At 44.9% G+C, this 16,558-nt stretch overlaps 1 protein-coding gene across 1 annotated transcript in view; it reads left to right on the top strand.

The window, feature by feature from the left end:
- FAF1 (Fas associated factor 1) overlaps positions 1 to 5,160 on the top strand; it is a 155,914-nt gene extending 150,754 nt beyond the window's left edge. Inside the window, exon 19 of the mRNA XM_008925207.3 lies at positions 2,816 to 5,160. Coding sequence (XP_008923455.2) covers positions 2,816 to 2,899 — 84 coding nt within the window. The 3' untranslated portion in view covers positions 2,900 to 5,160. The remainder of the gene's footprint in view (positions 1 to 2,815) is intronic.
- The last annotated feature ends 11,398 nt before the right edge of the window (positions 5,161 to 16,558 follow it).

Raw genomic sequence — 16,558 nt, forward strand, 5'->3', positions numbered from 1 at the left:
AAGCAGCACACTGAAATTATGAGTAAAAGCTGCACAGTCCTTGTGCGGCAGGTACTCCACAAGGCTTCTAGCAAACCTTCTAAGTGTGGAGACGTCGAGGAAGGGACATACATCATGCACTGTTATTATTTAAAGCACTTGAAGTTTTGCAAACCTTAAACTAGGACATGTATCTTGAATTACACACAAGTGAATAACAAGTTTCCACATGGTTACAGTCTGGAAGATTGTGTTCAGTGCCTGGGCTTGCTTTTCAGATTTTATTTTTTCCAAATGTAGAGCAGACTCGTTATGTCTTTCCTTGTGTTTTTTTTGGAAGGAAAAAAAAACAACAACAACAAAACCACAAAAAAACCAAACAACAACAAAAACCAAAACAAAAAAACAAACTACAAAAAAAAAAGGGAAAACCCCAAATGGTTGCAGGATTTGAAAATAGAGAGGTCTGATTTAATACAGGCTTGAACTGAAAAGAAGGAAAATTGCTTCTCTCAGGTGCCCGATACCTCACATGCTGTGAATTGCACAGACCCCTCTTTACTTCTCTCTCTGGGCTTATGTGCAATAAAGGACTGTAGCAGAATACCAAAACATTAAAAAATGCAACAAGATACTTAATTAGCATACTCCTGTAATCACAAACTTAAATGCACTACTTTGGCTGTTTTTTACGTAACGGGTTTGCTTTCGAAGATAATAACCTTTCAATAATTTAAGCAGCATCTGTGCAGGAATGCATAATTAGACTGTAGATAATAGGAATCTAAAATTGAGTCTGGTTTTTATAAATTATTTTTCTCTCTAGGCATTTAGCAATAGCTCACCCTGGTACATAAAGTTTAAGAAAATACGTTCCTGCTTTGGGAATGAAAATAATGCATCTGTTTGGTTTTTGGGGTTGGTTTGGCTTTTTTAATTCTGTCATTTTTTAAAAAATTCTGCTGCAGTCAGGTGAAATTACACTTATTTCAGTGGACTTAGGGAGTGATAAGCTTTGAATGTTTGTTTAAATAATAAATTTTCTCTAATTATTCAATAAGACAATAGAAATGCAAATATATTTTAAGTTTGCTTATTTTACTTCGGGGGAGAGAAAGAGAAGCAATGCTAGTTTTGTTAATTGATAACAGGATTAGTAAGTTATGCTTTTAAGAAAAATTACATTAACATTTCTTATTAATTCATGGTATTCAGTTTGTTTGACCCCTAATGTTTTCAAAAAACATTTTTAGAAAGCAGTGGCATGCTGTGGTCGTAGATGAAACAAATTTAACTGTGGAAAAAAGTTTATTGGCATGCATTTGCATTTATACTTATAGACTGATAATCTATTATTCACAAGAATAACTGGTGTGTGCTCAGACAGCAGAATAAACTAAAACAGAATTACCACAGAAAATAAGTTTAAAGATGGAAGGGAAATATCAGAAAATGGTAAGATTAAAAGAAATAATACTCATCTTTCTACACGAAGCTTTGCAGTAGTCTTCTGAAGGGTGTCACAGCATTGGCATGTAAACTTGAATGTCTGAAGGACAACAAGACCCTTGTCATTAATTTGTCTGTATAAGTATATATGTAATTATGTAATATTTAAAATTAAATTCTATTTCCATAGAAAGACTTATCCTATAGGCAGCAATCTGGCTTATAAGTAGAATTCTGAACACGAAAGTTTCTTGATGACTCTGAACTGAGAATTACTTACATGCCTTAAGTGAAAGTCAGTAATGGGATAGTCAGGATGTTGAGCAGCTTTCAGGGTTTGGTGCTAGGATCCAAATGCTGAAGAATTGTGGCACTAATGGTGCAGGTAGTGCCCGTATCATTATTTTCCAAATGGCATGGCATCTAACTCTCAGTGGAATTCTCCTGTATGCCCACCTGCACTAGTGATTGCCTAAATACCTTTACAAATCCAATGAGGAGTCAGGATTCTGGAAAACAATCCTATAATACAGCTGTGCACACCTAAGAATCTGTATAAAGATGTACAGACACACTACTTATAATGCTTATATATAGATATATACACATATACACACACGCACATAGTAAGTATCACAGCAGTAGCTGGGTTGAGATGCAGCCTCACCATGCAGTGACCTGATTTAGCATCTCACTCCCAGTGAAGAGAGGAGGGCCCTGCTTTCCTTCTGCTTGTTGCTTGATGTTTTTGCTGCTCACCTCACACTGGATTTCGTGCTGGCTGGACTTGTGCGTTCACCAGTTTGACTCACTGGCGTGACAGAAAAATCACCAAACAACTAAAAGTGAACAGATTTCTCACAGCCTGGGGTCCTAAAGGTAGCTGATAAGCATCAAGTTCACCACGTGACTTGGAGCAAGAAGGGGAGTAGGAAAATAAAGGGAGAATGAGTTTCCCCTTTCAATGATGGGATCTTGTTGGATTGGCCCCACTGGTTGCACCATCAGTTTGATTGAAATTTTAGGATACTTATCTAGGGCTACAATTGCATTTTTCATTTTAACTCATGTGTTCTAGTAATCCCTGGAAAAGTTCTTTACTTTGACAAAAACAGATTCATGCCTTTATGGTAGAGAACCAAATCTTCTTGGAATTGATGTCAGGGATTCTGTTTATTGTTATTACAAAATAATGCTACTAATAATAATAATAACAGCAGAAAATAGCATATGTATTTCTTAATCTGCATCCTGGAAAATCATACTCAAAACTTCAGTAAGCACTGATGGAGGGACTCAAAAACATTCCCAGTGAAAATCTGTGCTGTGAAGATAAACAATTCAAGAAAGTTTACTTACACATATCTTTGTGTTCATGTCTTTACAGGTGACCCAGCTGGATCCAAATAAATCATTACTGGAGGTAAAACTGTATCCTCAAGAAACCCTTTTCCTAGAGGCAAAAGAATAGATCAAACAAGATTGTAGGACTAATCATCCTTTGATAAGCCAGAGGCACAGCGTCGAGAGGAAGACTCCTATCAACACCACCTTGTACTATCATCCAGCTCAATCCCATGTCACAAGTTTGCCTCTTGCAAGAATCCTGAAAAATTGAAAAAACATAGCTACTTAAAGTTTCACATACATGAGTATATGTTTCCAACCTCATTTAAATGAGCAGAGGATAAAGTTCTGCTATGAACACTGAACATTATGATTCTGTTGCTCACTTATCATCCAGCTTTTGTTATAATTAATGCACTGTTAAAATGTGAGTGATTGTTAAGTAGAATTTTTACTCCTCAAATGCCCCTTTTTCACCAAGAATTCTTGGACATTTCTGCCTGTACTTTTGACACTAGAATGCTGTATATTTGATATCTCACTGAGCCAGTGCTCTCATATATATGCATTTTATTTCTGTGTTTGAATTTCTACTTTGTCAACTAATTTAAAAAGGCAGAAAAAAAATTAATGGGACATTCTCAGCCATGAAAATTTAACAGTATTATAGTAGAAAGCATATAATTTTTGTTAGTACTTTCTGACTTCTTTGATAAGATGTAAGGTTTTGTTTGGAGAATATAGTTTGACATATATGCAAGATATTTATTTACTGGTTCTGCTTTGGGTCTCGGTTCCAATTCAGTTTAGGAAGTATTTTCCATTACACTGCAGTGTGAAACTGCTTATTGCATGATGTGAATATTTAAATAACATAAGAAATGGCCAGTACCAGAAACCTGGTATCTTGCCAACAGTTCAGGAATCAGCTGATATTGAATATCAGCTGTTAAAAACCTTTCAAATACCAGATACAAAAGTTCTTTATTTCTCATTGTGAAAGAAAGGGCAGTTCCCAATTTAGCAGTTTTCCTTCATTCTGGCACTTGCTTGTCTCCTATTACTCTGCTGGTTTAAAGCACCTTGTTTGGTTCATCAAACAATGGGTATTTTAAGGGGTGGTGTAATAAGAAATCTGCCTTATTGTTGCACACTTCGGACATTTTAACAATACATTATTGATCCCTTCTCAAATTAAAGAAATCCTAGTTCTCTTGTCTGAAATGTATGCACCAGCTACCTGCTATCTGATGTGGAAAAATCTGGTACTTCAAATTCTCAACTATAGAATGAGCATACTGAGTCTAAGACCATAACGTGCAGTTGATGCCAAACCTGCATCAAAACTGGTTTAGTTATTTTTTTCTTTTTGTTTTTTTTTTTCTCCTTCTTTTTTAGTTTAATCTCTGGGCTTGCAGGATAGTACACAATACAGATTCATCATCTGCTAATGAAATTCCTTTTTCTTTTAAAGCCTGACACATTGTTTTCCACCTATGTTTGTATGTCATTCATTGTGTGTATTGTAGCTAAATGAGTTCTGATTTGAAAATTTTGTACTAAGCAAAAACCAGTTGCACACGTCTTTTAGTTTTTCTTTTTTTTTTCTTTGGAAGGATGGTGATATAAAATTAAATGTATGCCTATTATTAGGGTGTTAGTGACGCTGATATATTGTTACCTTTACCAAAAATGCAAATTTCTGAGCGGGGAAAGCCTTATTCTACCTTTTATAATTCTGTAATTAGTGAGTGCTACACCAGACACTTTTAGAAGTGAAGTATCTATGACAAACAAAAGGTTTGGAAGTGTAAGCAAATCCTAATAATTTGCAGTTCACAAATAAAAGAATTCATAGCCAATAGAATGATAAATGTATGTGTGATGGAAAGCTAAATGCAGACGCTTCATTCTGAACTTTTGTTTTCTTTAAAAAAAAAATCCACCGCGTTTATTAAATAAGAAATTAACTTGGGTTGCAAATTGGGGTGATGCTGTTTCTACAAACAATCACAGTAATACATACAGCAGGATTTTAAAGTGATGCATATCTTTTTTTTTTTTCCTTCTAAGCTGGCTATTGAGGAGATGAATTGCTGAAATACTGCTACACGAAGCAAGGCAACCTTTCAGCTAACTTTTATGTTAATCTGTTTAACTTCTGTTTGATCTCATCAGGCTGTTTTCTCTCACTCAACTTTATTTCTGTATTTTGACTATATATTCTTTACTTTGATACTAGTTTTATAAAGTTATTAAATGTGGCTTGAATATTTGTTGAACTTGTTGAAGTCAGTACTCCCAGGGTTGGTTGGCCTTTTTTTTTTCTAAACTCTTTTATTTTTTCCCTCATTTTGTTCATATTGCAAAATACACTGTCATTATCAAAATGTTCTAGTGATGATTACCTGAAAGTGTTCAAAGTGGTGGCATTACTGCCTCTGATATAAAGATATTGAGATCAGTATACAGGGATCATTCTGCCACAAAGTAAACAAGTGTATCGCTCTTTAAATAAAAAGTTTATGATTTTGGTCCTTAAATACTTTGGGCCTGATTTCAAGAAGCAGCCATCTCGAGTCACCTTTCCCTCAATGCAAACCAATCCCTGTGTAGAAATATTAATATTCTGTGCCATCATTTCTGCTCTCCTAAACCATGGTATTCACTTCACACGCTCTGCTGGCACAGATAATCCTCTAGTCAGTCTAATTTCATGATTCAGTATTACCCTAAAACTCTTAACTTTGTTGCTACAGAGCATATCCTTGATTCTGCCTTTTTATCTGCAGGTTCCTCACATTAATGGATTACCATTAACGTGATTAATGCATTAGTTTTAAGTCTTAAAGAATTACTGTTAATGAAAGGAATCCTGTGCAACGTGTCAGCTTTCCTTACTGACCTTCAGAGCACTGGGGTGAATTGAAGGTGGGGCATGCTCTGGCTTTGGGAGAAACTTTCTGCCTGTTGACAGTGATGTTTGAAATCATTTATTAGAGGACACACAGAGCAAAATTGTTGTCTCTCTGCATATGCACTCTTCAGTTTAGTGGGAGTGCTGAGGGAGTTTCCGACAGAGCTCTCTTGGGGGTTTTACCTCTTCTTTTCAATGTAGCAGAAAAGGACTTTGGCTTTCGTAAACTGTACCTACTGGGTGACACTAGAAACTTAAAATAAATTTTCAATTACAGTGATATTTCTGCTAAAAAGTTATATGATTTCACTCTTCTGAATGTGGGGAAAAGTCAAATCATGGTGACCGAGACTGACAGGACTGAAGCACTTCCTTGTCCAAGCTCCTGAACAATACACAGGAAGATTTTGGTGGCTTAAAATGGGATCCACAGCAAGGACAAATCACATAAGTAGGTCTCTCTACATGGAAGTGTCACTACCAGGCAGAACCACATCCTGCTTGGAGCAGTCAGTAGGAAATGCTAAAGATGGAGATGTCTTTTGTGTGCCATTCCTTCTTGGAGCAAAGGCTTCCAACTCTTCTGTCCTGGGTGTGTCCCACCCCTGAGGGCTCTCAGCACTCAGGCCATGAATCCAGGTAAGCATCAAAACCTTCCAACATTTGACAAAACAGAGAGTACATTTTTATTTGGAAATAGTGATGGTGGCCCCCTCCTGAGGAGGAGTTTTCACTGAATTTTACTTCACACTTCAGTTTTTCCAATATTGTGAGTCTTGTGGGCCTGAGGAGAAACAAGACCCTGTGTTGGACATTTCAGAAGGCTGCTTCAACACCACCGTAGTACAGCTGCTTTTAATGTGTGTGCTGTCCACTGTCAAAGCTGTCTGACTGCCAAAATACAGAATTCTTTATGCTTATTGGAAGGTACAAGCAGGGGCGTCAGTCTTCAGACTGGCAGCTGGGTGCTTGCCTGAGATGAGCCATCCAGCCCTTTCCAGTGGATGTTCATTGCACTCATTGGTTTTTTTGGACAAAAGACCTGGGGGGAGAGACTGAATGTTGATTCTGCAGCCAAGTTTAATTTTATTATTCTACTTGTATAAAAGAGAAGGCAATTGCAGTAGCCTTAATTATACTTTTTGTTCTGAAAGGGTCATGAAAGAAAGCAGAAACTGCTATGCACTGTACACAGTGTGACCCATTGTTGTCTACCTGAAACCATTTCCCCACAGATGACAGAGGTGGAGGAATACCAAATTTAGCACTAAATGTGTCAGGGTCCAGACAGTTTTATACTCAATCTGATACAGATCTGTGCTGCTGACAGCAGAGCCACCTCTGCCCCCATCTTGCACTGGGACCAGGCAAACTAGTTAAAAAATTACCAGTTTTTTTCCCTGGGGCAGTTTTTGGGCTGAAGTGGCTCTAGGTGAGTGAATGAAGATAAGAAAGAGAGGAAGGCTGGGCTACTCTCCCTGACAGCTTTGCTGATTCATGTGGGATGAAATTGGTCATGGTCCTTAAAATATTTTTAATACCTTTTTACTACCTTTGCATTTTACATCTATTTTTTTTTATTTCAAGCAAATTAAATGCTATAAAGGTTTTGCTGTCTGAAATTTCTACAAGTTTTGTGAAAGCCAGGAGCCCAGAATTCAAGGAATAGGAAGCTAGATGAAGGTCTCTTGAGTGGGTGGGGTGAAGGCAAGTCTCACTCTAGATCTGACTTATGAGTCACTCCAGACTTGTGAGAGCAGCCTGAGCACCCTACCTGCAGGAAAATAAGTTTCAACGCGTTTTAATGTCTCATTAGATACCAGAGAATTTGCTCCTTAGTCACGGCTTTTCTCTGTGGATTCTTTTATGTGTAATAAAGACTGAAGTCACACTGCAGCCTTAATATAATTCAATTAAAATGTCATTCAGCTGCTGGTTGAAGGAGGCTTCATTAGTTCCTATGCTCATAAAACTCCTGGTTAACAGGATTGTTATGTTGTATTCACTAGCAGTGGGTTTCATTTACTGTTTTTCCAGTTCCATGTTGTGACAGTATTCCACAGTTCATCGCTATTCACCTCCGATCCACTCATCTTGCATGAGTTTTTATCATTCATTAATATCATCAGCTCACTACTGATCTCTTTTTCCAGACAGTGGTGTATGAGTACCTTGAATAACAGATCCTTGGGGACATTGCTGGAATCTTTTCTCACTATGAAAACTGTTGCTTGCTGCTTCCAGCTCTCAGTCTCTGAGTAATACTCTTTTTTTTTTCCTCGAGAAAAGATGTTTCCAGTGTAGTAAATACCACTGCAAACAACTGGATTAGTTTTCCTGCAATTGCCTATTTTTAAGAAAAGGAGTCTCTTACACCCTGAAAATACATTAGTCCCATTACCTCCTGGCAGGTTTCCTGTTTCTGATTTTTTTAATGATCTTTTACACCTTTAGTAATTGTTCCTTGATGTCTATCAGTTGTTTAGTTCTGGATTTGTGTCTTCTGAAAGTTAAATTTGCACAGATTTTCTAATTTGCTTTTCTGTTTTCCTAATTTGTGTCTGTCTTTCCATTGCATCCTTTAATGTGCTGGCTCACATGACCCAGCTACTTCTTGTGGGCCTTCTGTAGTCTTTTTAAAAAGTCAGATATATGTGTACTCTAAAGATCTAAGGCAGTGTCTTCAAATAGTTTTGGTTACAATCTTACTCTTTTACCTGTTACTTAGTTTCTCTTTGTTATCTTCCTCTTGATGCAGTTTTCTTCTTAAAAGTAAATGCTACTCTGTTCTGTTTTTTAATTATTATCATTTAGTAAACTACTGAATATGTTTTCATTTACCTCGAAATGTGGTTTCTACCATTTTATTTACCTCTATGCTTTATTTAGCCTATTGTCACAGTCTCCATTAGCATAAGTAACTATCAGTCAGGTATTTTATACCTTGTAACAATGGTATCCTACTCATGATCTTGCCTTTTCTAAATTTACAGATAGACCTAATTTGTTGTCGTTTGAAATCCCTCATTCTGTTGCAGCCATTTTAGGAGTTTAAAAATTATTCTAATGTGTAGGTAGAATTATTTTTCACTTTTGGTAGGTCTATTTGCCCGTTTGTCTGCTCTGATTACTTAGGACTTTGATTGTGTAAGGGAAGGCAAGGGTGGCAATGGAGAAGGAATTTTTTTTTAATCACAATTATAAGCTCACCGATAGAGAGGAACTTATAAATTATTTTGTGGATCTAATAAAGAAAAAATGAGGGAGGTATTTTTTAGAACTGAATTACAGAAAACACTCCGTTGCTGAAATACACTTCTTCAAGGTTTAGGTGAAGGTAAGTCAAACGTTGTGTGGCTGTTGCAGAACCGTCTAACGTAGCAAAACCAAACCAACCAAACAAAAACACCGAAAAAAAAAATCTCAGCCTGGACGCAGATCCCACCGCGCCTTCGCACCTCAGGCCGCCGGCTCCCCCTGAAGATGTGGGCATGGAGGAGCAGAAAGGGGAGCGAAGGCACCACCCGAGGCTCTCCCGGGACCGGACCGGCCTTTCCCGGGGCTGGATGAAGCCGTCGGGGACAGAATCCAAGGGGCACCGGAGCGCCGGGCGGGATCCGCCCCCCCGGGCTCTTCCCCGCTCGATCCCTCTCCGTGCGGACCCTGCAGCGGTTCCGCCCTGGCTCCGTCACGCCCAGGCTCGGCTCCGCCAAAAAATAGTGAGAATTGGTTAAAAAATAGTGAGAATTGGTTAAAGAGAAATCGAAAGAGGGGGAAATCCCTCGCGGGTGCCCGTCCTTGGCCAGCGTGGGGCCGGCGGCCGTGCCCTTCCCCGCGGGCGTGGGCGGAGATGGGGCCGCTCAGCCGGGTGCGGGGCGAGGGGCGCGCCAAGGAAGAATTGGGCATTCCGGGGAAAAAGACAAAACCAAACCAAACAGCCAACCAACCAAACACAGGGATCCACATGCCCAGGCATCTCCCCAGCGCTACCCGGTCCTACGGGGCTGGTCGCACCAGAGCTGGAGGGTGCCGTGTAGATTGCGGATGATCCATCCTTAACTTAAGAGAGGTCTGTGTTTGTGTATGGGCCCCGTTAAATTCCGCATGTGAACTGTAAAAAGATTACAAGAATTTTTTTCCCGAAGTGCGTGTGCGTTTTGATGATGCTGTTAAACCGGCTCTCCCGCCCCTCCGCAAACGCCTTCGATATGTCTCTTGAACGATACAGGCTGTGTTTATCTATCGCATTCCGTCAAGATTATTCAGCTCCTGAGCTCCTGGGGCAATAAACGTGGAGGGGGGGAATCCTCTGGCAAATCCGACTGGGGCTGTCATGACCACGAATAAAAATAAAAGGCTTAATCTTCTGCTTTCGGATAATGAAACAATTTAGCCTCCAAAATATGGGAGCACTCCGATGTGCTGAGCCGGGATGGGGCCGGGCAGATGCGGGAGGAGCGCGGGGGGGGCTGCCCCGCACCTCGGGGTGCCCGTCCCGCTGCCACGGGCGGGGGCACTTCCCCACCGCTCCCGCCCCGGACCGGCCACCGGGCCCCAGCAGGCAGGAGGGAGCTCCAGGGTTTTTAATTACACTCCTTCCCTTTGCTCCCTTCATTTTTCTGCACCCTTTGCAGCGAGACACACTTGGAATCAGAGTGGTTGTGACATTTTGGTGGCAGCTTATTGTGCGGAACACTTAAAGTTTAAAAAACAAGCCCCATAGAAGTTGAGGGGCTTAAAGCAGCCCCCTTTGTGGGGCAAGACATAGAGTTTTGATTCTGGACAATGGTGTTTCTCAAATTTCTTCCAAAAACCTGCACCCCATCTGTGATCTCAATGAAATCGCTTTTCTCTCTCCCTTCAATTCATTTGGCAAAGGCGAAGCAGATGCATGGGACGGGGTCTGAATTTTAATTATTAGGTTTTACCTGAAACAAAACAGCAAATCCTTTTTACCATGTGTTTGAAGTTAGGAGACGGGTAGGGGAATATAAAATATAATTAAAAAGCCCTCGGATCGTTAGGGAGCTGACAAGAGCCTTTTTAATGAACCTCTCGGAGCGCCCTGTAGTAAATTAGCAGAGCGGAGCTTTCCCGAGTCATTCTGGCCCTGAGCTGCTGCCTCCGCTGTACCTGCGTGCGCCTGTGAGTGCGAACGCGTGTCTCCGCGGCTGCCGGGGGGCTGCGGCACACGCGGGTGTTCCTGTGCCACGGAAAGCGCCGCGGACACGAGGATTCCCAGCGGAGCCTCCGCTGCCCCGCAGCCACCTGCGAGGTGATGCGGGAGAGGGAGCGGGGCAGCCCGTGCCGAGCCGCCCCCGACCCGCGGCCGCTCCGTCGACCCGCTGAGGTTTCGCAGCGGTCCCGGGACCCCCCCTCCCCTTCCCGCGCATTAACTCAAAGTGCATTTAGCCATCAATAAGGTGCGAGGGGAAAATTGTCTGTCACTTTAATCCATGCCCGAGGGGCTGGGAAATAAAAAGGGAGAGGGAGAAGGAGGGAGGGAGAGAAAAGCAAAGGTCTTAAAGAGCCCTAAATCCGCAGGCGAACGATGGGAACGCGGAGCCAGGCTCCTCTCCCTGGCCAGCCGGCCGGCCGTGGGCAGTGAGCCCCGAGCAGGCAGCGCTGGCCCCAGAGCTTGAGGCCGTGTGGTTTAGGACACGACCCGCTCTGCCTCCCCGGCTGCCAGCGCAGACCGGGACCGGGGGCTCGGAGGGCTTTGGCCTCCCCCCGAGCTGTCCCGGCCCTCGCCGCGCTCCCCCTGAGAGAAAGGGAAACTCCTCAACTGTGGATTCGCTCAGCTTGTCTCCCAGGAGGGTGGAAGAAGGGGAGAGTAGAGCGGGGGGGGACATGGGCACCCCCACAGCCCCCCCTGCCCCCGCAGAGAGCTGCCCCCGGCCGGGGCGCGTGTCTTTCCCCCTACACAGGCAGAGGCTGCTCCCCCGCCCGCCCCGCTAAAGCGATTAAGATTTCCTTCCCCTCCCTTGGGAAGCCCCAGCTCGAGCCTCAGCCAAACCCGGGGGACATCAGGCAGCGCCAAAGGCCCGAGGGAAGAAACAGGGATTTTTAATTTTTAGCTCCAACACACGGAGGAAGGGGATGGGGGTGATGGATGGATTTTTGCGTATGTGAGCTTTTTTCCCCTCTTTCTGTGTGTCGGTGTGCGTGTGTGTGGATGGGCACAAGCTCTCAGAGAAAAGAAATTTTAGAGTAACAACTAAAGGCTTTCTTGTGCAGTTATTTTAAGGGCTTTGTTCAGTGCCTGAAGGGGGATGCGCCCATTTGTTCGGGAGGGGATTCATCACATGCCCCTTTCATGTGAACCAGAGGTTAACAACCTAATGAGCACTTGGTGAAGAGATGAAGCGTGTAAAGAGCCCGATTTTCCCAAATCCTGTGCTGCTGTCTTGGGGATGTGCTACTCTAACCTCTGCTGGGCTAATAGTCTCCGCACTTCCAGCGGAGAGGCCCCGGGAAGCCCCCGGGTCCAGCCGCGCTCAGGCGGGGCAGCAGCAGCGAGGCGGCCCGGTCGCGATGCCCCGCCGGGGAGCCGGGGGGGCCCGGCCCCACCGCTACATATGTTGGGTCAAGTCTCCCCATTGTGAGCGCGTAAAAAGGTGTAAAAACCCAATCATCTGTAGCTTTTTTAAAGGGAGGGCTTACCCTGGATTTGTTGCATAATGGATTGTTAAAAAAGTAGAGGGTTGAATTAAAACTGTTCCCTAGTCACTTTTAATTAGACCACTCTATTTAATTAGCAAAGTTGAAACATGCAATTAAAATTAGCTCAGTTTAGCACATATTAAAGGAAATGGGGGACGCGGCTCCGGCTCGTATTAAAGCGAGTCGGAGGAGAAATGGCGGAGAAGTCTGGGAGTAAGCGAAATGACTCTGTGGAGGTAATTCAGCCGGCGGCCATCTGTCAGAGGACCCGCCGTGCCCCTTCATTACGACCCCGATCCCAGTGTCCCTCTAATGACCGTCCCCGCAACGCCAGCGAGATACACGCGGCCGGTGCCGCTGGATGGTGCGAAGCACTTCGAGGGCTGAACGTCTGTGTGTTTATGATGTGCTGTTCTCTAAAAGCCGGGTGCTGGAACCTGTGACGGGCCCAGCGGATCCCGAAGGGGTCAGGTAGTCCCGGCCCCGCCGCCGCAGGGTAGAGAGGAGCCCGCGTGGGGCTCTCGGGAGCTCCGAATTTCCCTTATTTCCTTCCACGAATCTTTCTCCCTTGTCGCTTTTTCCTCCCCTACTGGGAGCCAGGAAATCGAGTTAATAATGTTTCAAATACTTGAGAAGTCCGGACTAACGGGAGTTCCGTATCTCTTTCCTCGCTCCGTGATCTGAAGAGGTTGCCTGGACTAGGAGGAATGTGCCTTTTTCTTGAACGGGGGGGGGAGGATGATGGTGGTAATTTTCATTCTTGTAATATTGGTTTGGGGATAATTACTTTTAATGTCAAAAAGATTTAGTTTAATATCATCTCTATTAGGCTGCTGGGCGGATAATTAAAAGTGAAGATGATAGCAGCAGGGAAACAGATGGCATTTGCTTACTTTGATTCAGTAGGTAAATAATGAAAAAGTCAATGGCAAACCCCCTAGAACAATTGAAACCTTAAAGAGCACTAACATTAGCAGGTACTTACAAACTGTCTTCTGCTAAGAACGAGATGAAAATACACTAATCAAGAACTATATTTCTCTGGGATGATTCCGACCGCTGTGCTGTCTGCGGGCGTGTATGTCCCTTCCCCCGCATGGCAGCCAATAGCCGGGCGCTTTTTAATTAAGATTTACTACTGCAATTGGGGGAAGCTGCAGCAGCACCGTTGCTGCAGCCCTCTCAAACTTCGGCAGCGGAGCAGCCGTACATGGGAAGCCTTTGGGTGAATCAAGGCCAGTTAGGAGGGAAATAAACACCGAGGAAATCGGGGCTTCTTCAAAATAAATATGTGAAACCCCTTCTTGTGTTTTATCGAGCTGACCCAGATGTTAGCGCCGAGCCGCGGGCGCCGAATGGTGCGTTTCTGGACACTGCCAGAGCCACACGCACAGCGGGGATAACTGAGCAGCAACCGAGGAACCGCGCAACGAAACGCGGTGTTTCTGCTCGTTCCTGTAACTAAATATCGTCGACTTTCACGCGTCTGGAGGGCGCGGGCTGCCCTGATCGTGGTGGGGTTCCACCTCGGACCCCACAGCCCGGGGGGGCTCCGGAGGTCTACGAGGCTTGTCCCGAGCCCTGGAGCCGGCCCAGATCCCGGTGCCAACGCGGGCTGCCCCTCCGAGGCTCGGCCGGTGCCCGCGGGGGGAAAGCAAGGAGCTGGGTCCAAACCTGAGCTCCTCTCGTGGTTTGACGGCGGTGAAAGTTGCTCCCAGAGCCAAGCTGGGAGCGAGACCAGTCTCGGGGGCTTTAAAGTTGCATTCCACCGGGTTTGGAGAAATGAATTTCTCTTTCCTCGTCCCGCCCGGGCAGCGGGAGGGCGGCTGCTCTGTGCGTGCCTAAAACAAACATCCCTCCCCCAGAAAGACACGGGAGCAGGGATGTACAAGAAGATTTTATTGTGCCTCGTCAAACAGAAATGAATTGCAGTAGGAGAGAAGGGAGGAAGAAGGGAGGGGTGGGGGGAGAGAAACATCCACCTTCCCACTGCCTCCCTTCCATACTCTCACACACACGTGCAGGCCGGGACAGAGCTGGAGAGAGCCCCGAGCCCACGGCAAGTCCTGGCCGCGGCTCTGCTGTTCTGGGCTAACTCACAACTCAGGGGTGGTTTGTTTGAATAAATCTGTGAAATGCGCACACTGTGTGTGGTTCGCGATGAAAACTTCCAAAGGAAAATACGGACAGGGGAGAAATTACTATTATTAAAATATAAAACTGGTGAGAAGTAAGATTCCGGGCTCTCCTTTTCTGAAGACACTTCGTAAGAGAACATCAACACGGGAACGGCCCTTTCACCCACTTCCCTCCTGGAAAGTGGAAGGGCAGAGACTTCCTGAGCCCGGAGCAGGGTGCCGAGCCCGAAAGGGGGCCTCGGCTCCGGGTCGGGAGCAATCCAGGAGAAGAGCAGCGCTTCCCGGGAGCGGCGGCGTCTTCGCCTCCAGCCCCGCCGAGGCTGCTGCCGGCCCTGAGGGCGGCGGGAGAGGAGCGGAGCGTGGAAAACCGGTAAACGCCCGTGAAACTGGGGGAGATTGGGACAAATGTCCTCAAAACTTGTTGAGTCATGGAACTGCCTTACATATTCTTGCAATTTTATTTTTTTTTTAATAAAACACAACTATTACGATTCCGCATTGATACCGAGAGTAACATTAAAAACTAGTGTATGATGAAGTGTTTTGGACGAAGAGGTGCCTGTGCTGCTGATTTTGGATAAACAGCAGAAACAGGCAGTGGGTACTTAGGCGCCCAGCGCTAGGACACTGTACCCCAGCTCTCCCTGTTACAGTGACTGGGGACGTGCTGCAGGAGCCTACGGAAACAGCCTCGGGATAGAGATGCTACACGTTGTGTGTTCAAACTTCAGTACTGCCGTTTGTGATGTTTCTAGAGGGATGAGGCTCCGAACAGAAACCACTGCACTTCACTGGCTGATTACTGACCCACTCTTGGGGGTTTCGTTTGGTTGGGCTTTTTTTTTTTTCCCCTCTCCCCATGTCTCTTTCCAAAATAGATCGTTTTAAACTCCCATAAACGGAAAGGATAACCCAGCTCTTTAATTTAAATCAAAGCTGAAAGACAAGGGAACGGGGGAAATCGGCGTAGCCCGTGTCTGTGTTGCTGGTGATGGCAGGCTGCCTCGGGGGGAAGAAAGGAAGGTATTTGCAGAAAAAAACCCCAGCGCAACCCCAAACAACACTGCCTTGATTAAGGGAGAATATTTTTTTCCGTGTCAAGCCAATATAAAGCAATATTTTAAAAGTTTCTTGTTAGGCCTGATCGAGTTTTACGAATTCAAAGTTAAATCACATGATTAGCATAATACTCCCCGGAGAATAAAATTAGTGGTTGAGAATAAAATTAAATCGGATATTTTGACTTCGCGGCTGTATTAAATAAAGGTGTTATAACACTTAAATCACGAGGATTGGGTGGCAGCTGCACACACAGAAAGTCGGGTGGTAAAGCGCTCATTTTGTGACCAAAAAATTAAAAAAAAAAAAAAAAGAAAAGGAGAGAGAGGGGAAGAGGGATGTAAGTGTGAAAAAAATATTGAAAAGTTGTAGAGCTCTGCAGTTGTGCTTTTCGCAACCACGGAAGGAGAGTGACCAAGGGGAAGAGTCATCGGCGCATCAGTGAGCGCTGCGTGTCCTGCAGCGGGGCTGTCCCGCGGCCCTGTGCGCTCCCGGCCGCGGAGAGAGCGGCGGGCAGGGCCGGCACTTCTCGAGCAGAGCCAGGGCTTTCTCTCCTCCCGGCTCGGGGTCCGTAGCTCGCCCACGGCCAGCCCACCCGGGGAGGCGCCGGGAGCAGGTCTCGCAGCGTGGGATCGCAGGTGGGGATGCTGAGGCGGCGGGAGGAGGCCCCAGCGACCGGCAGACAGTTCCCGCTACAGGGAAGGACTTACGGACGCATGTAGAAAAGAACTTTAAGAAGTGCCGAGGAGGATGGAGATCCCTCGTGGGAAAGAGAGGGGAGAGCCCTGGGGAAAGGAGACGGCGTTATTTCCCACCGAAGTGCTACCTCCTCCCGTTACCAGCGAAGGTGACGTCAAACCCGGGTGGCTGATGCTAAAACAAAAGCTCCCGGGTTAATATACAGTTACCAGCCCGGCAGCCTCCTCCTCCTCAAAAATCAGTCCCTCGGGTTTATTGTCCCCTCAAGGAAGGCGCCTGTTGAACATGTAGTCACGCAAACAGCTGG

Source organism: Manacus vitellinus, unplaced genomic scaffold (assembly GCF_001715985.3).
Source record: "Manacus vitellinus isolate BGI_N305 unplaced genomic scaffold, ASM171598v3 scaffold_21_pilon, whole genome shotgun sequence".
In the NCBI taxonomy this organism is placed as follows: Eukaryota; Metazoa; Chordata; class Aves; order Passeriformes; family Pipridae; genus Manacus; species Manacus vitellinus.